Source organism: Orcinus orca, chromosome 8 (assembly GCF_937001465.1).
Source record: "Orcinus orca chromosome 8, mOrcOrc1.1, whole genome shotgun sequence".
NCBI lineage: Eukaryota > Metazoa > Chordata > Mammalia > Artiodactyla > Delphinidae > Orcinus > Orcinus orca.
Genome location: NC_064566.1, coordinates 94,788,928 through 94,815,113, shown reverse-complemented (window position 1 = coordinate 94,815,113; position 26,186 = coordinate 94,788,928). Strand labels below are relative to the sequence as shown.

At 48.4% G+C, this 26,186-nt stretch overlaps 1 protein-coding gene across 6 annotated transcripts in view; it reads right to left on the bottom strand.

Annotated features, from left to right (window-relative positions):
• Nucleotides 1-1,397: 1,397 nt before the first annotated feature.
• TMPRSS4 (transmembrane serine protease 4) overlaps nucleotides 1,398-26,186 on the bottom strand; it is a 37,425-nt gene continuing 12,636 nt past the window's right edge. The window contains exons 2-14 of one of the 6 annotated variants that reach the window (XM_033434506.2): nucleotides 22,616-22,649; nucleotides 19,190-19,303; nucleotides 14,114-14,263; nucleotides 12,917-13,046; nucleotides 10,153-10,257; nucleotides 9,149-9,189; nucleotides 6,772-6,931; nucleotides 5,553-5,719; nucleotides 4,689-4,787; nucleotides 4,362-4,504; nucleotides 2,249-2,398; nucleotides 1,966-2,011; nucleotides 1,398-1,836 (exon numbers count right to left, since the gene is read on the bottom strand). In XM_033434506.2, the coding sequence (XP_033290397.1) occupies nucleotides 1,979-2,011; nucleotides 2,249-2,398; nucleotides 4,362-4,504; nucleotides 4,689-4,787; nucleotides 5,553-5,719; nucleotides 6,772-6,931; nucleotides 9,149-9,189; nucleotides 10,153-10,257; nucleotides 12,917-13,046; nucleotides 14,114-14,263; nucleotides 19,190-19,303; nucleotides 22,616-22,649 (1,326 nt within the window). In that variant the 3' untranslated portion in view covers nucleotides 1,398-1,836; nucleotides 1,966-1,978. Of the gene's footprint in view, nucleotides 1,837-1,965; nucleotides 2,012-2,248; nucleotides 2,399-4,361; nucleotides 4,505-4,688; nucleotides 4,788-5,552; nucleotides 5,720-6,771; nucleotides 6,932-9,148; nucleotides 9,190-10,152; nucleotides 10,258-12,916; nucleotides 13,047-14,113; nucleotides 14,264-19,189; nucleotides 19,304-19,496; nucleotides 19,523-22,615; nucleotides 22,650-26,186 lie in introns of those variants that run through there. The other 5 variants (XM_033434508.2, XM_049713774.1, XM_033434509.2 and 2 more) reach the window with 5 other exon arrangements.

The window sequence follows — 26,186 nt, the reverse complement described above, 5'->3', positions numbered from 1 at the left end:
ATATACTTTAAATGTTCCTTTAGAGAAGGAACATTGTTGCTAATAAACTCTCAGTTTTGTTTTCCTAAAAATACCTTTCTTTTTCTTGAAGTATAGTTTTGTAGTATTCACAATTCTTGGTTGACTGTTATCTCTTGGCACACTGAAGATACAAATCCACTGTCTTCTATCTTTTTTATGCTGTGGGGAAGTCTGCTGTTAGTCTGACTGTGGTACAATTGTGGTATTGTAAGGGGTCTGGGTTTTTTCTCTAGCTGCTTTCAAGTGTTTCTTTTCATCTTTGGTGTTATGAAGACTCACTATAATATGCCTAGGTGAAGATTTACTTTAATGTTTCCACCTTGGTTGTATGGGTGTACACTGTGGTGGCATATGCTGTATCTGTGGATTCTTGCCTTTAAATAGTTCTGGGTATTCTCAGCTGTTAAGTTTTGGGATATTGTTTCCCTTTCATTCTTTCTGTTCTCTCTCTCTGGGGCTCTAACTGGATATATTAGACCTTATCATTTTAGCCTCCATTATTCATAGCCTTGTTTTCATATTTTAAAGTCTTCCTTTCTCTTTCTGCTAAAAACTGAAACTGAAAAATGAAATAAGCCAGGCACAAAAAGATAAATACTATATGATTCCACTTATATGAGTAGTCAGATTTGTAGAGACGGAAAGTAGAATGGCGACAGCCAGAGGCTGGGGTATGGGAGAAATAGGGTTATTATTTAATAGGTACAGAGTGTCAGTTTGGCAAGGTGAAAACTATTCTGGAGATGAATGGTGACGGATGTACAACAATGTGAATGTGTGGTAGTTTATAGCATGAGCTCTGGAGTCAGAATGCTCATGTTCAACTTACCAGTATGTAACCTCAGGCAAGGTCCTAAATCTCATTTTGCTTAGTTTTCTTATCCTTAAAATGGGGATAAGAACAGTACCTATCTCATAGGTTTGTGTGAGTATTAAGTGAATCCATACACGATGAGGCACTTAGAATCGTGTACAGTACATAGAAATACTCTATTAGTTCTTATTATAGATAACTCTATCACCTAAAGTCCTTGAGGTTCTATTTTCTGTTTTTGAAAACGGAAAACCATGGTGGTTTTTATTTTTTAAAATGTTGGCCAATCTTTGTGAGCTCATGTTTGGAGGATCTCTGTCTGGGAATCCCGAGGCTCTAAATGTGGGATGTTTTCATCCTTCATTAGATCTGCCACCTGGGATCACATTTACCCCATTCAGTTGTCTCTGTCCCATGTGGGAATTCCAGGTGCAGCTTCCCTACCTGCAGTGAGTCTGGGTTTGGTTCTGATCTCAGCCTTAATGTAGGTCTGTGTCCCAGGGCAACCGAAGATATTGGTTAGCGATTGCTCCCAGATATCCACCTTAGTTTCAGCTCACAATTCTGATGGTTTTGTTTTATTTTATTTTGATGTTTTTGGCCTTTGAGGATTTCTATTATTGATCTGGGCTCTCAGAAGAGCATCGGTTTCCATTCAGTAGAGTAGAAAGTTCTTTCCTGGCTTAGCAATGCCTTCTGAGACCTCAGCCTGGAAGCTGGCTTGTTCAGTGGGCTGTGTCTCTCCCACCTTGGGATGCTGGGAGCATCAGAGGCAGCTGAGCTGGGGCTGCTGACTTCCTGGGTGCCTGTGGGCTGTGGGGTCTCTTACAGGAATGGAGGTCCTTTGCTGTACCAAGATATGCTGAGGGTGTGGGCAGAGATATGTGTCCAAGGGGGCTCTTGCTCTGTGCCTGACTTCTGGGGGATGCCCAGGTGGACAGGGTGGGGTGGGGGGAAGCAGTTTCCAGCACTGCAGGGGGGCAGCAGCATCATGGATCAGACTAGAATAAAAGAGACCAACAAAGAAATCAGATGATTTGAAAATGGACAAAATGGTGGCATGCAAAATTAATCTCCTTTACTGAAGCTTCTTGCTCATCTCTCTACCCTCTAGAGGCCTTTCCACCCACCTTCTTGTCAGAATCAGTTCTCTGGAAAATGTCTGATAGTCTCATTCTGCCAGAGAACAGAGAATGGTAAAGCTGGGTGTGTTCCATACCCTTTGTATTTAATGGGAATCTCTGATCTAAGGAATTTCATAATGGTGGCATCCCAGGTTGTCACTTGCTGGGAAGGAAGATGGTTGGGGATGTAAGGGGGTATCTCAGAGGCATTAAGCCACTCAGGATGGTTTAGTACCCGCAGAGGAGAGGAAGGGAGGGAGGGCACAAGAGGTACAGCAAACGTGCTCACCTTGCGGACATTGTAGATCCAGTTGAGATAGGCTGTGGTCTTGGTGTACACTCCCGGGGTGCTCGGCTCCCCACAGCCATAGCCCCAGCTCACGATGCCCACTACTTGCCACCGGTCAGAGCGATACATCAGAGGCCCACCGCTGTCACCCTGTGGGAGGCAGGGGTTACTGGAGAGGGCAGGCAGGGCGGGGGTGGAGGGGTGGGCTTCTCCTTCCTCCCCTCTCTGCATTGGCCCATCTGTTTCCTGCTCTCCAGCGCGCTCTGCTGTTCCACCCTCACCCCTTGTGCTTGTTGTTCTTGCATCCTGTGATGCCCTTCCGTTTGGGGCAAAAGTATTCTGTGGTCAAGTAAGTTGTGGGTGTGCTCTTAGCCCTCTCTCGGAGATCCACAACTTGGGTTCTAAGGGGTTCTATGGTAAGGGAGACTGATTATCTTTTTTTTTAAACCACTGTCGAGTTTTTTTTTAATTTATTTTTTAATTAATTAATTTTTGGCTGAGTTGGGTCTTCGTTACTGCGTGCGGGCTTTCTCTAGTTGCGGCGAGCGGGGGCTACTCTTCGTTGTGGTGTGTGGGCTTCTCATTGCGGAGCACGGGCTCTAGGTGTGTGGGCTTCAGTAGTTGTGGCTCGCGGGCTCTAGAGTGCAGGCTCAGTAGTTGTGGCGCATGGGCTTAGTTGCTCTGTGGCATGTGGGATCTTCCCGGACCAGGTCTCGAACCCGTGTCCCCTGCATTGGCAGGCAGATTCTTAACCACTGAGCCACCAGGGAAGCCCTGTGATTATCTTTGTTTAACCTGGTAGTTCCCAGATTTATTGGACCACTTCAGGACCTATTTCGTGTCAACCACTGTTCTAGACAATTGGGGTTCAATCAACGAAAAGGAGATCCCTGCCCTAAGGGAACTTGGAATCACATGGAGAAACAGACAGAGAGAGAGATAGAGAGGAGAGAGAAAGAGAGACAGAGACAGAGAGAGAGAGGGCGAGGGGGAAACAAGCAAACAACAAAACAGACAAGGAAATGCCAGATAGTGAAAAGTGCACTTATTTGGTGTCCTTCTTACCAGCTCTTATAGCCCCTGGGGCTTCTTCCCTCAGAATCCGATAACTCCATAACTGAACGGCCTGTTTATTCACCCCCCTGCCCACTGTGAGCTCCCTGAGGGAAGACAATGTCCCCAGAGTTCAGCATTTACCTGACATCAAGTCATCAAGAGAGTAAGAGATGCCTCTCGAGTGAAGGAATTTAATGACTGACCATGGGCGTGGGAGTAGGGTTTGGGGTTTGAATGAAAATGGTCCAGAAAATCCTCTGGGTGGGTATGTGAGAATATATTCAGGGATTGGCCAGTGGGATGGGCTGAGGGGATGGTGCACCAGGGCTCATCCAGCATAAGATGGGTTTTCTCTGATGTAGTTCAGCAGCTTGAGGACAGCTGTAGAGAAAACAGACCTGGGGTTCCTGCCCTCTAGGGGCTCATACTCTTTTAAATGATGGGAAGTAAGAGCGGGTGGGGAGGACTTCCCTGGTGGCACAGTGGTTAAGAATCCACCTGCTCATGCAGGGGACACGAGTTCGAGCCCTGGTCGTGGAAGATCCCGCATGCCACAGAGCAACTAAGCCCGTGCACCACAACTACTGAGCCTTCGCTCTAGATCCCGCGAGCCACGACTACTGAGCCCACATGCCACAACTACTGAAGCCCGTGCGCCTAGAGCCCGTTCTCTGCAACAAGAGAAGCCACGACAATGAGAAGTTCGCGCACTGTCTCCGCAACTAGGGAAAGCCCGCGCACAGCAATGAAGACCCAACATAACCAAAAAAAAAAAAAGAAAAAGAGCGGTTGGGGAGTGTAGTATCATCTTTGCATGTGAAATATACATTTGGAATCTTTCTGCTTCTATCTATCTATCTGTCTATCTATCCATCCATCTGTCTTTATATCTTTATCTGACTATAGTCCTTCCCTCCCTCTCCTCCTTCCTCCCTTCATCACATAGTGAGTGCCCACCATATGCAGACTTCATGGGGGGCATTCATCCTCTGAGCTTTTTCTTCAGGGCACACATCCCCTATCTCTATAATTCCCTCGTGATCCTTGGAGACCCCACCTGGCAGGTGTCCACACCGCCCTCCAGGATGCCTGCACACAGCATCTTCTTGGTGACCTCCCCCTGGTACGCATCCTCTGCATTGCACCGAGTGCTGTCAATGAGCTGGACAGATGCCTGCAGCAGTATGTCAGATATCTTCCCTGCAGGTTGAAAACACACTCACATTCCCATTCTTGCCTTCAACCCCAGCCCAGGATATTCTCTGGGTTGCCTGGTACCTTGGTGCTTGGACCTCCAGGATAGGTTTTTCTAAAGGATGGTCCTCCTTCCCATCACTTTCAGGAGCGGCTCACTTAGTCCTGTGGTCCTGAGCCTGGGACTTACCTCCGTTCTCTGCTGTATAGCCCCATCCGATGATCCAGAGTGGGGTGGCTGGAGGGAGCTCCTCATCAGAGAAGGGCAGGCAGATGGGCCTGACTGTGTCTACCAGGAGCAAAGAGGAAGAGGGGACTCAAGGTTCAGGAGAGCCTGGCAGCTAAGCCCTCTGTAAATGTTGGCACCATGGTTTCTGTAACGTACATTTCATGGGATGTTAATAGAAGTGGCATGAGAAAAAGGTTCTGTGGTCAAAGAAGTTTAGAAAATGTGAGTTAAACAAATTTAAAAAACTTCTCATATCATTGATATACTAATGTGCTCCAGGAAGAGAGCTATAGTACAAAAATGTTTTCCAAACTTATATGAGAATGGAACCCTTTTTTACCCAAGGGACCAGTGTCCTGTGGAAGCTACCATTGGAAAGGCTGATCTAAATACTACCCAATGTAAACATGAGTCATCGAACAGAGATGGGCTGCCTTAACAGTAATGAGTCCCTGCCCCTGGAGGAGAGCAAATGGGCCCAGTGACCCCTTGGCAGGGAGATCGTGCAGGCTCTTGCCATTGGTCAGGGTGGAGGATGGATTAGGTCATCTTTTAGGTCCCTCACAACTCCAAGATTGGATGAATCTGTGATTCTCACTTGAGGTGCTCCACGGGGAGAAAACAGACCTCAGAAGAATCTGGCAGGGGTGGGGTCAGGTGTCAGCTGATAGCTCGGGGAGGCCTCATGGCTTCCATGATGTTAGGCCGATACATTTGCAAGAAACAATAGGCAAACTGAGGTCTTGGGAAGAGATGTGCCCAAGGCCGCTTAGTGAATGAGCTAGTGGCAGAGTTGGAGTTCTGTTCCCAGGTGCCAGCTCTCACCGGAGAACGTGAGTGGGAGCTGCAGCTTCACGAGGGCCATGTCCCGCTCTTTGCGGGACGTGATGTTTGGCTCGATGATGAAGATCTTGGCCACAGGCAGGGATGGGAAGTTGCCCAGTTTGTCTGAGCCTGCCATCACCTTCCAGTTGGACACATCGAGATGCTTCCTGGGGACGGAGACAGTGTGGTTCAAGACTGAGCCAAGCATGAGGAGGCTTTGCCAGAGGCTGGGTCCCCAGGGCCCTGGGGAGTGGGGTGTTGGCTGCCCCTGCCTTGGGAGGTAATGATGGTGAGGGCAGGGGTGGTGGAGAAGGGGCAGTCTGAGGAATCACCTACCACAGGTCAAATTCTAAAGGGGAATTTGATCCTTTTCCCTGGTGAAACCTTCCCAAAGAAACTTCTAACTGGAGGGCTGGGGAAGGGGCTGTTCCCAGTGCCTGAGCTCTGGGTCCTGACACTCTCTCCTCCCGTGCTTTTTACTGGCTCTGCTACTCACGTGGTACTTGCACTTGTCTTCCTCCCAACACCAGACACAGCTGAGTGTGCAGGAGTGATTTTCCAGGGAAAGGTTTATAGCTTTTGTCAGATTCTCCAAAAAGGTTAAAAATCACAGGCCTACACTGTGTGCTCCTCCAAGGCAGTGATGGAGTCTAATGCATGAGGGTACATAGTACCTAGTAGGTACTCATAGGTGTTGAATGAATGAATGAATGAATGAATGAATGAAGGTGAAGAGGACCTGGAGCAGTCTTTCCCCAGAGGTATGGGCAGTCCTGTCTCTACTGGCCTGTAAGAGAATCTATCCTTTTTTTTTTTTAAGTTTCTGAATATAATGAAGGAGTGGCAGTGACTCTGGACCCGGAACCCCTTCCTGGAAGACTGGCAAAAAGGGAGAGAGTTCTCAGGACTCCAGGCAGATGAGAAGAGCTTTTGTGCAGTGAATGATATGGGGGTAGAGTGAGGACACTGGGTACCTGGTGGCTTCCCACCTGGAAGGGAAGAGGTCAGCCTTGGTGACCAGCTCTGCTCAGACCCCCAAGGCCTAACAAAGGACATCATGTCCAGTGTCTCACTGGGGTGGCCACACTCTGGTGTATGGTCTTTAGGGGAAGGGGTGGGGTGGGGGAGGGCATCAGAAAACAAGTTGGGAGACAGGGGACCCAGGCACTCAGGCCCCTCTGTGGCTCTGACCCCCGAGGCGCCCTCGTGTGGGCCTTACCGGAAGCAGTGGGCTGCCGTGAGGATCCAGTGCGGGTCCAGGATGCTCCCTCCACAGATGTGCTGTTTGTCATACTGGATGCTGACCTGCCAAGGCCAAGAATCCACAGAGGCCGTCTCCCCACCCACCACCCGAGGGACCTTCAGGCTCTTTCCGCAGGCTGGACTCAGTAGCAAGGAGGGAAAAAGCAGGAGTCAGACTCTTGCGAGTGGGGACCGCCTCCCCTCAGAGCCCCCGGTCTATCCTGAGCAGGGCCCTTAGGACTGGGACCGGGGGCTGGGTCGGGGTGGGAGGACCACACCAATTTGGAATTATTCACAGGGAGACATTGAGTGTCCCAGACCACAGGCTTTCCCCCCATCTCCCTCTCCTTTTTTTTGTTTTTTCAGCTTTGTTTGAGTTTAGGAGTTGATATTGTGAACATGGGCGTGTCCATTGTGCCAGCGTTCATGACCTTCAAACCAAACAGGGACGCAGAAGTGTGAAAGTCCTGCCCAAAAGGGTGTCCCCAGCTCCTCCCACTGAGTAACAGTAAACAGATGCCCACAGGCTGCTTTGGGATTGGAGAGTGGGAAGAAAGTTCCAGAAATGGATCTTCCCATCCTGAACTCACCTTTCTCCAAGTCCCTTCCCCCTGCTGAGAGAGTCTCCCAATTTGACATCCTGTTCCCTCTTTCACATCCCACTCTCCTGGCTCTCACATCTGACTCGCAAACTCTTAAAAAAACCTCCAGTTCCACCTCCCCGTCCTGTTCTCAGCCTCTCCAATCCTTCTGGCAGTCGCTGCCACAGTGGTGGTTCTAAGGGGGAAAGGCTACCACCCTTTTTGGGCCTATGCCTGGCAGGGGCTTTTCAAATACCATCTAATTCCAAACACTGTTTTCTACATGTCACCTCGCTCCCCCACTCAGAGCCCCTCAGCATCCCCCTTTGTCTGTAGGGAAGAGTTTAACTTCCCCTTCTGGCAGCCTTCTGCTGTCCTTATATAAAGTTTCTGTCTAGCCAAATCGATCTGCTGCTAGCTCCCTAAAAAGTCTTTCTGTTTTTGCTCCAGGAGGGGCCTGTCCCTGAGATGCTGTCTCCTCTCCTGTTTATCTAGATCACCGATCATTCAGCAAATGTGAATTGTGTGCCTACAGTGTCTCAAGGATGCTGGGAAGAGAGTGGTGGACAGGACAGAGAGATGGACATGGTCCCTCCCTTCCTGGAGCCTACAGTTCATTCTGTGATGTTTAGCCTGGGCACCTCCTCCAGGTCACATAATCCCTGGGGATTTTCCTCTCTTGGCATTTCCACAGCCTGCCCGGGTGTTGGCCAGCTTTTCTTGTTGACGTGGTTCGGTTTTGTCTTCTCGATGAGACGGAAGGCTCCTCAAGGGAGGGTCTGTGGCTTAAGCCTCTTTGTGACTCCAGGGTTGTTCAGCTTAGCACGTCGAGTGATGTGAACATTCATTCATTTATTCATTGACCAGCCCCCATGGGTCAGCCCTCACTCACTAGGTATCGTGGGGGTCACATGATAATGGCTAAGAGTCTTAGCATCCCACAAGGAAGCATATACACTGTTAAACTGCAAAGGCAGCGAGATGACCTTTCTCCTCTCAGGCGGCCCAGTTTCTGGCCATCCTGCCAGGCTCTGCTCGGTCCTCCCATGAGGCTGGTGGGATGAGCAGGGCTACAGTGCTTGTTTTGCTTTCTGATCTCCTCTCAGAGCTAGGGGGTCTCCCGGGATCCTCTTGGGTAGTCGGACTAAAGGGCTTCTTGGGAAGATGAACTTCAGAGAGGTCAGGTAAATTACTCAAGGTCACACTGGAAGCCAGTAGACCTGGTGCCCAGGTCTCCTGACCCTCCCCCCACCCCACCCCAGGTGCAGCTCTCTCTGAAGCATGTCAGCTGGGACCACTGCTCAGCTTGGTACTTCCTGCACGTGGCCTTGCACCTCTCTCTTTGCTCAGCCATTAGCTCCTGAGGACAGAGGCCTGGCAGTGCTGATACATTGTAACATTCGACGAATCTTTGCTAAATGGGGTGTGGGTAATCAGATCTTGGACAGATGAGCTGATTGTGACAAAGGAGGTTATGTGGGCCCTGGCCAGGGGTGGGATGGGGTGGAAGCCCAGTCCTGCCCTTTCCGGTTTTCCTACTCTCTCTCCTGGGTCTCTGCCCAGGTTGTGGGACTGTGTGTGGACAGTAAGAGGGAGTTCTTACTGTCAACCTCTTGAAGGAGCGTTACCTACAAGCCCAGGGCCAAGGGAGTAAGGTTGGGACGAAACAGAGTGACACCTGGAGTCTGAGGGATTTAAGAATGAGGATGAAGTTCTTCTTCCCTGCTTATTGCTGGCCCAGGACCCAAACCCTCAGAGATGGGGCGTACTCACCAATGCACTGCAGGGAAACCAGGGAGCCTGAGAGACAGGGGCTGGAAGGGAGACACGGGCGTCCTGTGATTTCTGCTTGTCCCTTGGCTGGGAGGCAGGGACTCAGGTCTCCCCGCACTATTGATTAAAGTCCCCTCCCAGGAGCCAGCAAGTATGGAACCTGAATGGTGGGGCTGTATAGACACCGTACTTGCACCCAGTTCAGTGCGATTTAATGCAATTGGATTCTCCAGCACTACTGATAAGCATCTACTACGTGCTGGGCCCTGCCTGGGTCACAGCCCATCCCGGGCTCTTGGCAGCCTGAGATGGAAGAGAGCAGAGGCTGGGGCAGTGTCTGCTGTACTGCGGGCTCTCCAAACAGAAGAGGAATGGGATTTCGATGAAATTCCAGGCAAATGATCATTCTGCTCCTATTCCTATCCTTTTCAAGATTTACTCTTTGATGAATAAGCAGCCCTCAGCAACATCCCTGAATGCTAAGAAGCCAGCATCCTCTCTGAGTCACTGCTGCAGGGTGACAGTTTTCCTGTAGAAGATGCCCGGCTCTGACTCGGGGTGGTAGGCACGGGAATGGTACATTGACAGAGGCCAAGCAGCTTCTTCTCTGGAGAGCTGGAAATGTGGGGAGGGCTTACTCTGGCCTGGATGAGAGGCAGGAAGGACAAAGTGGCCTTTGGAACCTTGCCTCTTGGGCTTAATAGGGAACATAAGGCCATAGGAAACAAATTTGGTTTTCTTATTTGACTGATGAAAGGCCACCAGCTTGTGGACAGCACACTTTGTCCAGCTGCCCCTTGTCTTAAAACAAAGAGTCAATACAGAAAACCTCTCAGAAATGTGATGCTCTAGCTTCTGGTATCTGACAGTCTGCCTGGCCAGGAGTTCTTTTTGTTGTCTGGCTTAAGTTTCCTTGCTAAGTCTGTTCAGGGTGGGCTGGCTGCAGCCCCGATGGCATCGTCCACATGTGAGCCTTTGTGGGCCAGAGGTGTCCTCTCACTTACCCGCTTGAGTTTCGCACCTGAAGCTCTTGCATGTGCTCTGTGATTTTAACAACATCCAGGTCTTGGGCTGGGCCAATCTCCACGGCTCTGAAGATGGGTTTGCTGCTTATGTTGGGAGAGAAAGAGAGGGAGGGAGAGATGTGAGCTGGGGCAGGAGTTTAGACCAAGAGGGTAGAAGCAGTCCCCACTCCCAGGAGAGGGGGCCGCAGAGAATTCTGGGTACGGCGTGGCAGGGGAGTGGAGGTGGCCTTGGTCAGTGAGGGTGGTGACTGCTTTGCTAGATGACAAGGGATGGTCCCTTGGCATCCCAGGATTCAGCCCTGGGCACAGTGCTAATGTGGACTTGCTTTCTCAGGCAGGGAAGCCTGGTCCTGAACCCAGAGCCCTGGAGAAATGTTACGGATGTCCTTTTATAACTCCCAGCTCTGTCCCTATTCCAAATGTCCCAGCGGTTTCTTCTGGTTCACAGCGAGGGGAACAAGGAGGCAAAGGAACCAGGTTAGCTCTCCCCTCACCTTGGAGGGAACTGAATGCGGATATATTGCTCTCCAAACAAGGCATCTGGTCTAAATTTGGTAGTGGGGTACATTTATGGTCCCTTTGGAGGTAGGACAGGCCAAGATCAGGCTTGACATGCATCTAGACAAACATTTCTCTCATTTGGACCACTCTCCCTCTTCCTCTCCTCTAGTCCATGCTTGTCTTTATCAAACCTTGGGTGTAAGTCTTCCCTCCTCCAGGAAGGGTTCCCTGATTAATCCCATCTTTCTGATGGTACCTGTACTGAATCTGCCTCTTTCCCATCTCCTATCCTTCCCCATCCAGCCATGCTATACAGAGCTGGTAGAAAGCTGGTATGCAGGCTCGGGTCACCCTGAGGCACTGGCTGACTGGCACATTTTCACATTCCCAGCCAGGAAGCTGGCACTACCTGGATGACCCAGGCATGGCACCTGGAAGACTGAAGTCTAGCAGTGTGGGGTTTTGTGCTGAGAGCCCTCAGGACTGAGGTTCCTGTCCTGGCTCTGACACTCGCTTGCTGTGTACCCTTGGTAGGTCACATTCCCTCTCTGGGTCTCTCCAAGCCTCAGTTTTCCTCTCTGTAAAATGATGGGTGGACCAGATGATCTCTAGAGTCCTTCCCACGTTGAGCCATCTAGGGTTTTGTGGTCCTGGGACAAAAAGGGCCTCCTAGCCGGGGAAATCTGAGACCCAGAAGGAGGAATCATGGTGGAAATGGACATTCCCGGGAGAGGTAGCCTCTGTTCACCAGTTACATCCCGATGAATAATTCTGACCAGCTTTGATCTTGTAGAGCTCAAGATAGAGATGGCTTGGTGCCTTAAAGAGCTCCAGAAGGACAGAAGTTGCAGGAGCCTTTTACCTTAAGAGCCCCTGGAGACACCCTGGTTTCGTAATCAAGCTGCAGCCTGCTATGCTGGTACAGCTGACGCTGCAGTTGGCTGGACTGCGGTAGGGAGGAGGGGGGGCTGCAGCCAGAAGGCTGGGCTGGGGTGGCTGCTGGGGGAGGGGAGACAGCAGGGACAGGACGTGCCTTCCCAGCTCTCCTTGAAAACGAAGGTGGTAGGGTATCCTCTTCAGCGGGTACTGGATGTTGCACCCCATGGAGGGCAGAGAGCAGGAGAAGCCTGATAACCAGACAGCAGAAGGGGCAAAGAGGTCTGATGGATCAGTAATGGCTGCCCGCAGCACTTATTGAAAAAGGGCCTGAGGCTGCTCTAGGGATTGATGGAAGCGGGTTCTGTGATTGACTGATAGATGAGGTCTGCTTAAGATTTATCATTTCTACCTAGTCTCTGCGTCCAGTTTCTCAGGATCCTGAAGTTGGGGGCTTGCCAGGAAGAGATTATCCCCTGTGCAACTGAATTCGTGGGTTCTTTTCTATCCTCTCCAGTTAGGCTCTGAGTGATCAACTGTTTCCCCTCCCCTCCCTTTATAAATGAAACCTCCAGAGAAGAGAGAATTACCCAACCGAGAAACAGAGATGCTTCTGTTGCCCAGGAATTAGGGGGTCTTGGGCATAAATGCCAGCCCTCTCGCTCCCAGCTACTATCCAAGCAAGTTACTTACCTTCTTTGAACCTACTTCTAAAATAGATAGAATAATAACTACCTTTCTGGTTTTTGCCAAGATCAAATGAATATAAATACGTAATGCTAATTACCCTTCTTATAATTATATCCTTTTTCATACACTGAAGATTTAAAACTGCTTTTGAAATTTGCTGAGAAAACTGAGATTGCTGATGAAGAGGCCCAGTGAAATCAGGTTCATTTAAACTAAATTTTAACCAATGGGACTTTGAATAAGTAAATAAGACTTTTGTATTCTGGGGCAGGGACAGCGACTTGCCAAGCCAAGAAGGAGTGAGGATTGAGGAGGGAAGGAAAGGAAGGATTGCAAAGGAGCTTCAACTGTGTGTGGGTGGGGGGGTGGGGTGGGGGGGGGGTGGCAGTGGGGGTGGGGGAGGGGTGGGGCAGATATCCTCTCTCTGGTGCCTCTTAACCATCCTATGAGGTTGGTATTGCTTCCTCCAGTAACTCTTGAACATGTTGAGGCTTAGAAGATTTAACTTCATGCTGCTCATAAGGGAAAGTGCTTCAAAAGCGGCTCTGACTCCAATACCTATATTTTTAAGGAAAGAGGGAGGGAAGAGGAAGGAAGGAGAGGAAAAGGGAAAGAGGAAGGAAGAAAGAAAGGTCATGGGGTGAGGTGACAGCCTCCAGAGCCTTGGGCTAGGTACCTGTCATAGCCCATCTGCCCACAGGCTGTCTTGGCCAGAGCTTCTGTGAAGTTGTCGAAACAGGCGGAGGCCCAGTTCTTTGTGGCCAGGTTCAGCACCTGCAGGGTGGATCGGTCCCTGGAGAGGCGGACTGGAAGGGGAGGAAACCGGGTCAGCGCAGGGCAGGGACCCATTTGGCCTATCTCCCAGAGAATTCATCATGTGACCAGCCCAAACTGGTAGCCCAAACCCTACCAGGAACTGGGGAGCATCACAGAACACCAACCCTTTCAACCTCAAGGGAAGTTCCTCCATTTGGCTTTGCCAGATTGAGTCTCATTCTGACGGTAGCTAGGGTGACCAGATGTCCTGGGGACAATCTGCATTTTGACCTTTGCCCTGGCATAATTATTAATAGCTCTTTATATGTATAAGTTTTGATGATGTATTACATGGCTTCCCTACCCATAGTTCACACAGCTTGCCTAGCCTGGGAAAACATCTCAAAGAGGAATGTCGCTCTTTTACCGTGTAAGGTCAGAGAGGGGAGTGCTATTGGCAGTAGGGTGGCAGGGCCCATAGGCATTTGACTTCTGATAAAAAAGAGCAAATACACATAAAAAAGAGCATATACACAGGAAGTTACTCAGCCTTGCCCCACAAAAGCCCCCATCACCCATGTCCTGGGCTGTCTTTTCTTTTCAGAGCCCAAGTGATAGGTGGATCAAGTTGGGCTAGAACAGTCCAAGAAATAACATGGGTTTTCCTGTTTGAAACATCTCAGTATTCTTTGAAGGACCTAGCTAAGTCTTGTTCCATAATGTGTTACGATAAACACTTATCTAATGAATAGAGGGATCAATAGCTGGCTAACGGCCTTAATGGTCTCTTTCTAGTCCCCTTGAAATAATAGATTTCAGAGAAAGGAGGGAACTCCCTGAGGTCATTCCATTCAGCACCCAGGAGCAGCAGGAATGGGGCAGGCTCAGTTACAATTTCCTGTCCCCTCTGGCCCACATTTGTTCATCAAAATTTACTGAGTGTTTGCATGTTAAGTATTGGGGACCTAGTAGACAAGACATGATCCTGTTTTTAAGAAACTTACAACGGGGAAGAAAAGTGACTAGTCAGGTGGCAGATGCTGTGCAGTGGACCAAGGGGACCTGAGTTGACTTCCTGCCCTTCCCACTCCCCTGGCCCCACAGCCCCTGGACTCACCTGTCACTGGAGGCCCATCGGGGAATTCCTTGACACAGTGCTGCTCATCCTCCCCTGAGGCACAGTCCTGCTGGCCGTCACACACCTGCTCCCTCGGGATAAAGTGGAGGGGCTGCCCACAGAGGAAGTAATTGTCCAGAAGCACCTTGACTGGAAGACAAGGGCAGGGAGGGGCAAAGAGGGCTGACGGTCAAGCAGGCAGCCCAGGGGCAGGAGAGATTGTTTCCCTGAAAACATGCTGGGCCTGGAGACAGGCAGATGTGGGTTCCAGGCCCAGTTCTGTCACTTAGGAGCTGGTGTTCTTGGTCCTGAGCCTCAGTTTCCTCATCTGTAAAACGGAGATAATAACATCTGTCCCATCCCTAAAGATGGCTGAGGAGTCAATCAAGATCATGTATGGGGAGCAATTTAGAAACAGTCCCCACTAGCCTCCCAACCCCAAGTGCTGGCACAGTGCCTCTGCGGAGGGAGAAGACAGCGTTGGGCCTGGAGTCTGAAGACCTGAGTTCTGGCTCTGCCACCTACTGTGTGAATTTAGACCAATCGCTTCCCCTTTCTGGGCCTCACAGGGTTGCAGAGAATGTTTGATGAGCTGGTGGTTGTGAAAGTGTCTCATCACTATCAAGTGCAGTTCTAGGATTTGGTGTTTTTATCTGGGGTTGAAAGACCCATTAGGAGGTTGGTGTTTTGCTTTGGTTTTGTCTTCTGCCTCCTACCTTCAAAATTCTATTGCTCCTTTGCTGTCTTAGATGATGGGAAGGAGTCTAGTGTTTTTAAGTCCTCAGAAAATGCAATATAGTTTTGGAAGTTTTAGCCACGGCAATAAGAGAAGAAAAAGAAATAAAAGGAATCCAAATCGGAAAAGAAGAAGTGAAACTGTCACTGTTTGCAGATGACATGATACTATACATAGAGAATCCTAAAGATGCTACCAGAACCTACTAGGATTTGGTAAAGTAGCAGGATACAAAATTAATGCACAGAAATCTCTTGCATTCCTATACACTAATGATGAAAAATCTGAAAGAGAAATTAAGGAAGCACTCCCATTTACCATTGCAACAAAAAGAATAAAATATATAGGAATAAACCTACCTAAGGAGACAAAAGACCTGTATGCAGAAAATTATAAGACACTGATAAAAGAAATTAAAGATGATACAGACAGATGGAAAGATATACCATGTTCTTGGATTGGAAGATTGAACATTGTGAAAACGACTATACTACCCAAAGCAATCTACAGATTCAATGCAATCCCTATCAAACTACCAAGGGCATTTTTCACAGAACTAGAACAAAAAATTTTGCAATTTGTATGGAAACACAAAAGACCCTGAATAGCAAAAACAATCTTGAGAAAGAAAAATGGAGCTGGAGGAATCAGGCTCCCTGACTTCAGACTATACTACAAAGCTACAGTAATCAAGACAGTATGTTATTGGCACAGAAACAGAAATATAGATCAATGGAACAGGATAGAAAGCCCAGAGATAAACCCACGCACATATGGTCACCTTATCTTTGATAAAGGAGGCAAGAATATACAATGGAGAAAAGATAGCCTCTTCAATAAGTGGTGCTGGGAAAACTGGACAGCTACATGTTAAAGAATGAAATTAGAACACTTTCTAACACCATACACAAAAATAAACTCAAAATGGATTAAAGACCTAAATGTAAGGCCAGACACTATCAAACTCTCAGAGGAAAACATAGGCAGAACACTCTATGACAAATCATAGCAAGATCCTTTTTGACCCACCTCCTAGAGAAATGGAAATAAAAATGAAAATAAACAAATGGGACCTAATGAAACTTAAAAGCTTTTGCACAGCAAAGGAACCTATAAACAAGATGAAAAGACAACCCTCAGAATGGGAGAAAATATTTGCAAATGAAGCAACTGGCAAAGGATTAATCTCCAAAATATACAGGCAGCTCATGCAGCTCAATAACAAAAAAACAAACAAGCCAATCCAAAATTGGGCAGAAGACCTAAATAGACATTTCTCCAAAGAAGATATACAGACTGCCAACAAACACATGAAAGAATGCTCAACATCATTAATCATTAGAGAAATGCAAATCAAAACTACAATGAGGTAACACCTCACACCAGTCAGAATGGCCATCATCAAAAAATCTAGAAACAATAAATGTTGGAGAGGGTGTGGAGAAAAGGGAACCCTCTTGCACCCTTGGTGGGAAGGTAAATTGATACAACCACTATGGAGAACAATATGGAGGTTCCTTAAAAAACTAAAAATAGAACTACCATATGGCCCAGCAATCCCACTACTGGGCATATACTCTGAGAAAACCATAATTCAAAAAGAGACATGTACCACAATATTCATTGCAGTGCTATTTACAATAGCCAGGACATGGAAGCACCCTAAATGTCCATTGACAGATGAATGGATAATGAAGTTGTGGCACATATATACAATGGAATATTACTCAGCCATAAAAAGAAGCGAAATTGAGTTATTTGTGGTGAGGTGGGTGGACCTAGAGTCTGTCATACAGAGTGAAGTAAGTCAGAAAGAGAAAAACAAATACCGTATGCTAGCACATATATATGGAATCTAAAAAAAAATGATTCTGATGAACCTAGGAGCAGGACAGGAATAAAGATGCAGATGTAGAGAATGGACTTGAGGACACGGGGAGGGGGAAGGGTAAGCTGGGAGGAAGTGAGAGAGTAGCATTGACATACATACACTACCAAGTGTAAAATAGATAGCTAGTGGGAAGTAGCCGCATAGCACAGGGAGATCAGCTCGGTGCTTTGTGACCACCTAGAGGTGTGGGATAGAGAGAGTGGGAGGGAGACACAAGAGGGAGGGGATATGGGGATGTATGTATATGTATAGCTGATTCACTTTGTAATACAGCAGAGACTAACACAACATTGTAAAACAATTATACTCCAATAAAGATGTTAAGAAAAAAAAGCCAAGAAAATATTGTAAAAAAAAAAAAGTCCTCCGGGAACAGATATTTCCATACTTTCCAAACTGTCCTGGCCCCTCCTGCCTGACTGAACTCTTCCTTGGCCTGAAGCTCCCCTCTGCAGCCCAGCATCACCCCTGGCCGACCCTAGGAGTGGTGGTCACAGGTCTGATGATGGCCCTGCTTATCACTGCTCAGTGCTTTCCTTGCACTGTCACCTGGAATCCCGACAACAACTTTAGGAGGCAGGTGCCATTATGAACTCCCGTTACAAATAAGGAAATGGAGGTTTAGAGAGTTAGGGTTTATTTCCCAAGGCCATGTAGCAGTCAGTGTTAGAGCCAGGATTTTGATCAGTGTCTGTCTCGTTCTAAAGCTCTTTGCTGCCTCTCCACACCTTCCCTGAAGGAGCTCAAAATGTGATCTTATGGCCCCGATGCTCCCGGTTTGGGAAGCAAGGGAGAAGGAGCAGGTCAGTCAGGTATTTCCTGGACTTTCAGAGTTTGGTTCATGGTCAGGAGCCTGGGTGAGGAGGGGTCCCTCCTGCCTCCTGGGGTGAAGCCAGGACACAGCGTCACCAGTTGAGCCCGCAGAAGCCAAAAGGTTGAGGGAGCCCAGCCCAGGATGGAAGTTCACGTTACCTCCTCTGGTTGCAGAACCTGGGGGTCTCGGGTTGGAAGCTGCAAAGGGCCTTCTGGGGCAGGGAGAGCCCGACTCTACGTTATGTGCTTGTACCTGCCTTGGATCACCCTGAACCTGGCCCTGTCTTCTCTCTCCACTATGGCAGGGTACGTGCTGAGTAGGCAGGCTCATCTTAATATTAGTCTGAGCCTAACGGGCCTAGGACAGTAAATCTGCTGATGGCCGCTGCACACCCACCACCCTTTGGGCCGGCCAAGGTCAAGACGAATGATCTGGAGTTATGTGCATCTCACGTCCTGATAGGGCACTCAGGGATCTGGGTGGTGTTTGTGTTGTGTATCTACATTTCCACCGCCACGAAGTAGAAATGGACCTGCCCAGTCAGGGCCTGGGGACCTGTCCTAGCCCTGTCCTCGACTGCCACACTGCTCAGTGCCCAAGTGGAGAATGAGGCGTTGGACCGGATGATCTCTGAGCGTCCTCCAACGAGTTGAAGGCTGCTGCAGGCTCCTGGAAGGCCATCCTGGCCTGGTGAGCAAACACATGGCCTCGGCCACATCTCTACACACTACGTGATAACCTACACTTTTGCACAACTTGGTTTTTATCCAGGTACTTTACACACATGACCTCATTGGTCCTCTGATATCCCTCTGAGGGAGGCAGGATGTTTTACAGGTGAGGAGACTGAGGTTAAGAGAGGTTGAGGGACTTACTCAAGGTCACATAGCAGCAAGAAGGGGCAGCGCCGGGATCCCCAACCCAGGTGTCCTGATTCCTAGTCTGGTCCCCTCAGCCCTGCTTCCTGCGTGAAAGCTGCGGTCAGTAGCCTGCTGTGACTGTGGGGGTGGCTGAAGATGGGGACTCAGTCACAGGATGTGCGGACAGAAAGGGAGGGACTGTGGGAGTCTGGGCTCGCTCAGTTTACTCTTCCTTGCCCCAGAGTGGCCTGCCTGGGATAACAGTGGGTCTCAGGTTCCTGGCGTGGTGAAGCCAGAGCTCAAGGCGGGGAGAGGGGCTGTCTGCCTGGGCATCTTCCCCGATGCGTCCTCCCTGTCTCCCTCCCCATAAGCAGACATGCTGCCTGCTCCTCCCAGCAGGGCTGCGGATCCACCCCGCTCTCTGTCTGCAGACTTGGGGAGGAGCAGGCAGGGGGCCTGGCTGCTGTGCCGTTGCCTGAGTGGGTTCGTACCTGGTGCAAACTGTGCTTTCCCCACAGAAGAAATCATCTGGGATAGAATCCATCTGGGTAGATGGGGGCTGAGTTCATCTCCCTCTCACTCTGAGAGGAAGGCTCCCTTCAGAGCAGGGGTGGATACAAAGCTCTATGCAGATCACCTGGCCTTGACTCTGCTGAGGTGGGGAGCGCTCTGAGGTGAGGGCAGGGGAGGGGTGGGTGGGAGCTGCCACTTGCTGTAGGGGTGGAGGGGGGGGCAGTAAGGCAGCATGGGGGCCGGGGTGAGGGCTGCCACTTACTGAGGACAGCCACGGCTATGATGGTCAGCAGGCTCACCAATGCTGCGATGATGGGGATCCCCACCTTTCTGAAGGTCTCCAGGGAGGTGCGGGATTTGCGCAGGGGGGTGACATCTGTGAGGGGGAGGGGAAGAGCCTGCAGTCAGTACTCGGAGGCCACCCCCTGCCAAGGCCCACAGCTTCCCCGCCCTCTAGCCCCTGGTGCGGAGCCCAGGAAAACTTTGGGGACCGTTTTGGTTGATGCTGGGGTTATTTCTGCAGACTAGGCTTAGCTTCCTCAGCATAGGGCCCCCCCCCTTTCACTTACCCAGGCTTGTCCATCTTTCACAGGTGTTCCTCTAGTCCATGGCACCTTCTCTTTGTCTTGACAGCCTGCTCTAGGATGTTTCATCCTGTCCAGTCTAACCTGCATCTGTCCCAGGAGAGGCACGTACCCTTTGCCTTTACTATCAAGTATCCTCTTTCCTGACTTGTCTTTTGATTAAACTATAAGCTCCAGGAGGGCAGGGGCTGCCAGCACAGTATGTGCTTAGTGGAAGCTTAATAAATACTTGTGAATGAAGGTGACCTAATGGCCTTCATCTCTAACTCAGTTCAACACACAGCCAGTCCCTAGAAAGGTCCTGTCTTTAAGGAGATTCCAATTTGGGGGAAGAGGCAAACAGGGACATAATTGCCGTTACCACCAGACACCATCAAGGCACTTAAATGGGCCTTTCTAGGTGGAGATGGGAGAGGGAGGAGTGGGTCCAGCTTGGTGAAGGCCTGGGTGTTGGGAGCTGTGAGCTGCTGGTGTGCCTGGGATGTAAGGTGGGTAAAAGCATGTTGTGGAAGCTGGGCTGGCAAAGTCAGCTTGTGGAGAGTCTTGACTATCATGCTAAGGGGTTTGGATTTTATCCTGAGGGCAGTGAGGGACCATGGAAAGCTTTTAAGCAGCAGAGAGCTATGATCACATTAATATTTAGAACTATGACTCTTTCATCAGGGAGGAGATGGACTAGAGCAAGAGTCTGGGGTTCGGGAGACCAGGAGGGACCTACTGATGTCTAAAACAGAGGCAATAATAGCTATATTGTCCACTTCACGTGGCTATCCAAGGAGATGGAACATGGCAAGGCTTTAAAAGATTAAATTCTCACGAAGTATCAGGGATAGGCTCTTTGGTGTCCCCTCTCCTTGCAGGCAATAAGCTGGGGAGGTGCCACGGGGACTTCTCCAGGGAGAACTAGGGCAGGAATTATAGCAACCCTGAGAATCCCTGGAAAGCAATAGGCCAGCTCTCCTCCCCCTCATCTGCACATGGCTTTCTCCTTTACCTCCATCAAATTGTTCTTCAGATGTCACTTTCTTACTGAGGCCTTCTTTGACCTCCCTATTTAAAATTCAATCTTCCAATGTTTCCTATCCTCCTTCCCTGTTTTATTTTTTCAAAGCATTTATCACCTCTAATGTACTGTATATTTTACATATTTTGTATATCATCTAGCCCCTCCCAACCCTGCCTGAAATGAAGTCTCCAGGAAGATGGGGATTTTTGTCTGTTTTGTTCACTGCTGAGTCCCTGGTGCCTAGAACAGTGCCTGGCCCCTAGTAGGAACTCAAGAAATATGTGTCAAACGAGTAAACGATTTGCTCTTTGCTTGTTCTCTCAGCACATCCCTTCCGCCTTTCTTACAGGTCTCATTTTATTCTGTCTGGAATGTTGGCTAGTTATGTTTCTGTCTCTCTTTCCTCAGCTGTTCAAAAGCAGAGAATGGCACCCTGCCAGAGACTGGTGCCCAATAAGTGCGGATATCATTGGATGTGTTGATAGGGAAAGCGTAGGAAACTCTATGTTTCCTCAATAGGGAAAGGTTAAACCTCAGACACAGAGCTCTGGCCCTAAAGATGTGGGGTGGTATTGCCTGTTACTATCAGAACCTGGCAACAGAGTAGGTTATTAATAATATTGTTTTTTAAGTTCCAGCAGTGAGTGTTCAGCACTGTCCTGTTTCCTGCGGCCATGGACATGGAGACATTCTGTTCATTCATTCATGCATGATTTCTTCATTGACCACCTACCTCTGGGAATACAAGGTTGGCTTGTTTTCCCAGAAGTGAATGACTTATTGGGAGTCCTTTGATGAGTTCCCTTGTCCAGGGCCCAATGTCTCTGCCTCCCTGATGTTCTCATGGAGAACATCATCAGGAAGCGAAGGGTTTTCTTGGTTTATTGTCTATAAAGTTTATTGTTTATAAAATTAACCAACCCGCTGAGCTATGAAGAGCCTCCTTGCCTGCCACTGTTCCTTCCTCCAGCCTGTCCTGCCCAATGCTGCCAGACAGACATATTGCTCTCATCCCATGACGTCTCTGCTCCAGAACCCTCAAGGGCTCCCCATGACTTCCATATCTGAATCACCCTCTTCTCTGGGCTTTCAAAGGCGGTGTAATTTGGCTTCCCTCTCCCAGCCAAATGGACTTACCACTGCTAGTCCGCCAGCCCCATTTCCACATGAGCCGTTTCACTCCCTGGTCTTGCACAACCTGTAATCATTCTTAACCTCAGAATCTTCACTTGGCACTGACTTCTCCCTCCCGAGCTCCCTTAATTGTTTTCTGGTTTGGCTGTTCCCAGGCTTACTCAGGTGGTGGAGCCCTTGTATGTCTAGTGTTCTTTGGGGACACCACAGAATATTGATATATTAAATTCCAAAGTAGAAACTAGGCATTGTTTTACCTGCTGAAGATTATATCGTTTGTGATCTTTATTAACTTGTGACCCTGAAATAAATAAGCCGTCAAAGTAAGTGGGATTGGTCATCTCCTTATGAAGCTGTCATATTTAATTTGTCTCTGCTCACTTGTTTTGCTGATCCAGGTTGTCAGGCATAGGTATCAATGGTTTAAAAAAATGGAACAGGAGGAAAATAACCCCCTATATTTGGGAATACTTCATCTATTAACTTATTTTTCTCTGGTAAGTCAGGCAAACACTGCCATTTTCTGTTCTACCAGTGAAAACACCTTTGTCCAGCTTGTTGCCTGGCAGCACGGTCAGACTGTAAACTCCATGAGGGCAGGGACTTTGGCTGTCGTATTTACTGCTGTAGTCCCGTGTCCAGCCCAGGGCCTACCCCGTGCAGGCACTCACAGTACTGTTGAAGGGATGAGAGAATAAGTAACTGAATGAATGAATTAGAAAATCACTGCTGTTGGCGTTTTAGGTTTGATGGTTCTATTTCCCCAGAGACCATGCCTCCTACTTCTAGAATGAATCCTGGAGATGACACTTGCTTGATACATGTTTGTTGAATGGTGGATGGATGTCTCCCGTAGCATTTAGCACTTGGAGGTGGTGGTGAGGACCATGCAAGAGGGGTCTAGTATCTACTTGGTAACTGAGTGAAACTGCGATAGACAAAGGAAAGCCAGACCTGAGCTTACCAAGGCTGTTCAGGGGTTGATCGCTGTTGGGATCCTGTAATTGAAGGAAAAACAGTCAGTGAGTTGAGTGAGGGAACCTCTCAGGCTGGGGCTAGGAGCCCAGGAAAGGGCTCTTATCTGCATTCCCTTCTCCCTGCTGAGTCTAAGGTGGGGGGCTCTATGATATCTAAATAATTGGTTTAAAATATAAAATTCAGTTATTCATCTAAATGACCTGGTACAGCAGGTTTAGTAATTGTAGCAGCTAGTTAGCAATTGAAAAACAGCTGGCTGCTGGGCTGTTTTGTGTATTGCTGAGTTTCTTAAGATGGTTCTGCTCTCCTGTCTGTTTTTGTCAATTATTCGCCTGCTTTGATAGATACTGTAGTTCTGTAAAAACTTGAACGGGCACTTCACCAAAGGGGATACTTCCATGGCCAGTTAAGTGCCTAAAGATGCTTGATGTCATCACTCATCAGGCCAATGTAAATTCAGACCACAATGAGCTATCTCTACAGAGACACCAGAATGGTTAAAATTTAAAAGCCTGACAATACTAAGTGCTGTTGAGGATGTGGGGCAACTGGAAATCTCAGACACTGCTGCTAAGAGTGTAAATTGGTACAAATATTTTGGAAAAAGGTTTGGCTGAATCTACTAAAGCTAAACATATGACTATTCTATGATTCTTTGTTTTTTTTGTTGTTGTTGTTGTTTTTAATTTGGCTGCACCAGGTCTTAGTTGAGGCACGTGGGATCTTGTTGTCACGTGCAGGATCCTTTAGTTGCGGCATGCGGGATCCTTTAGTTGCGGCATGTGGGATCTAGTTCTCTGACCAGGGATTGAACCCGGGCCCCCTGCATTGGGAGCTTGGAGTCTTAACCACTGGACCACCAGGGAAGTCTCAGTATTCTGTGATTCTATGACCAGGAATTAGGGCCAAGAGAAATGGCTACATCTGTCCAGCAAAACACCTGTACATGAATCTTCATACTAGCTTCATCCGTAATAGCTAAAAATTGGAAAAACCCCAAAGTCAATCACTGACGGAATAAATTGTGGTGTATTCATATAATGGAATATAATTCAGCAATAGACAAGAATAAACTAGTGTGAAATGCAATGACACATGGACGAATCTCAGAGACATAATAATGAAAAAAAGAAACTAGACACAGAAGAGTATTATTTCATATATATGATTCAAAGGTAAAGTTAATCCATGGTGATAGAAGTCAGGATAGTGATTATACTGGGGGTTATTTGAAGGAGCACAATGGAGCCTTCTGGAATGTTGGAAAACTAGATCTTGATCTAGGTGTTGGTTACATGGGGGTGTATGTGTGTAAAAATTCATTGAGTGGTATACTTTAGATTTGAGTACTTTACTGAACATATGTTATACCTAATAGAACAAACAGACAAAAACAAAAAACTACCAGGACACGAAGGTATTTCTGTGAGTGTAGTCTTAGGTCATCGTGAATACACATACACAAATGCACACGAGGCTCTGTTCTTCCACTCATTTGCACCACTACATGTGCACTCAGCATACACACAGCCACATAGGGGCACACACAGGAGCCCGCACACAAAGGCTCTCATGCAAAGTACTTGCACCCTTTCCTGCAAGGCAGAGCTTAGGGAAGGGTGCTGCCTAAGTTCCTGCTCTCCTGCCTCCCTTGAACTCTCTTTCTTTCCTTTCCTCGTCTGGCATAGGACCTGGAGTCCCTGGGCTGGGCGAGGCCAGGCTCTGCAGGGGCTGAGTTGGAATTCGAGCTGTGCCTCCTATTAACTGGGAGCCTTTGGGCAAGATACTTAACCTCTCTGAGCTTCAGGTTTCCCCTCCCCTCGGTAGAGTGGGGGAAATGACACCTACTTCAAAGTGCTCCTGTGAGGATGAGATGCGATATCTGGTGGAAAGTGCCTGGTTCACAGAGAGAACTCTCTTCCTGGCCCTTCCGTCCTGTGCCCCCGGGCATTTGGCACAGAGCTCTATTCTAGCACTCTCCCGTCGGGTGGTCTCTATTTCTTATTGCCTTTGTGCCTTCAGTGCTTTGCATCCGGCTTGTACCTAGTAAAGGCCCAGTAAATGATTGCTACACTGACTGAACTCGGGGCTCTGCACTGTAGTTCCTTCCGGGCCGTCTCTCCTCCACCATCACCAGGGCCTGGATAGGGAACTACTTCCAGGATGAAGATGAGAACGATTCTGGAGAGTCTGTTGCGGTAGCTACAGAGCCAGGTGATAATCTTACCAACAGTAATCTGTACCCAATCGGCGCATAGCAGTTTACAAAGCCCTTTTGCCTAACTCAGTCAAATACAAAGGTGAAAAGAATTGACGCTTGTCTGATAACCAGAGTGGGTAGCATTCAATAGTTAAGTATCAAACAGATATTTTAGAGTGTCTATGTTGTACCAGGCACTGCTCTGGGAGCTGTGGATTCAAAGACAAATGAGAAATAATTACAGCAAGGATGGGAGAAGTGCCCAAACAAGACAGGTGAGGCCCTGCCCTCAAGATACTGTATCCTGGGGTGGGGGAGTCAGGGGGAGCGTAGGAGAGGCCAGGTCGTCAACAGATAAACCCAGAGAGTGATGGGTGCTATGCAGAGAGTAACATGGGTGCTGGGAGACAGCGCCTGGCTGGATGCTTAAAATGGGAGGTCTAGGGAAGGGGTCAGGTTAGGGAGGGTCTCTGGCCTGAGACTTAAATGACAGGAAGTAGCTAGGCAGGCAGAAACAAGCTTGGTGTTGGAGGAACAGAATGGAGATCGGTGTGGCTATAGCAAGGCGGGATGAATAGATGGGCGGTGGGAAGATTCAGCTCTGCTTCGAAGACAAAGGCAATAGGCCTCGCCCATAGATTGGATGCTTGTGGGTTTTTAGTGAGCAGGCAAGAGGGTATTTGCTGAGATGTGGAAGGCTACAGGAGGGGCAGGTTGGAGGGGTATCAAGGATGTCCAATTAGTGGCCAATCCCCTGTCAATTCATTCTTTCTCACGGAATCTGCCTGCACATACATGTCTGCACTGGTTGAAGTAGGTAGGGTAAGTCTCTTTGTTTAGTTTTCAGCAAATATTGACTGTTCGCCTTTGATGGGTCTGGAACTGTGCTAGAAGCTGAGAGACAGAGGGAACAAAAGAGGCTTTCGGTCTGTATTTTCTGGGGCCTTGGATTCCTCATCTCTGAACTGAAGTGACCCTAGTACCCCTGGCTAATATGTTTTCAATCGCTATCAGTTGAGTAGTGGTTATTAAACAGAAAAAACAATCCATACCTTTTTGAAAACGAAAGAGAATGAGGAAAAAACCCTGCAAGATAGAATGATAGAGGCTGCGAATATCTTGGTCATTACTGCACCCCTGGTGTCTCCTACAATACCTGGCACACAGTGGGTATTTAATAAATCTTTGTTGAATGAAAAAATTAAGGAAAATATTGCAGTTTCAGGGTTCAATCCCAGGCCAGCCTTGAAGACGCTGACTGAGGTAATTCACACAATGGAATATTATGCTGCAGTCAAAACACATGAACTGTGGTGCCACAAAGTAACATGAACAGCGCGAGCGATTTCATATTAAA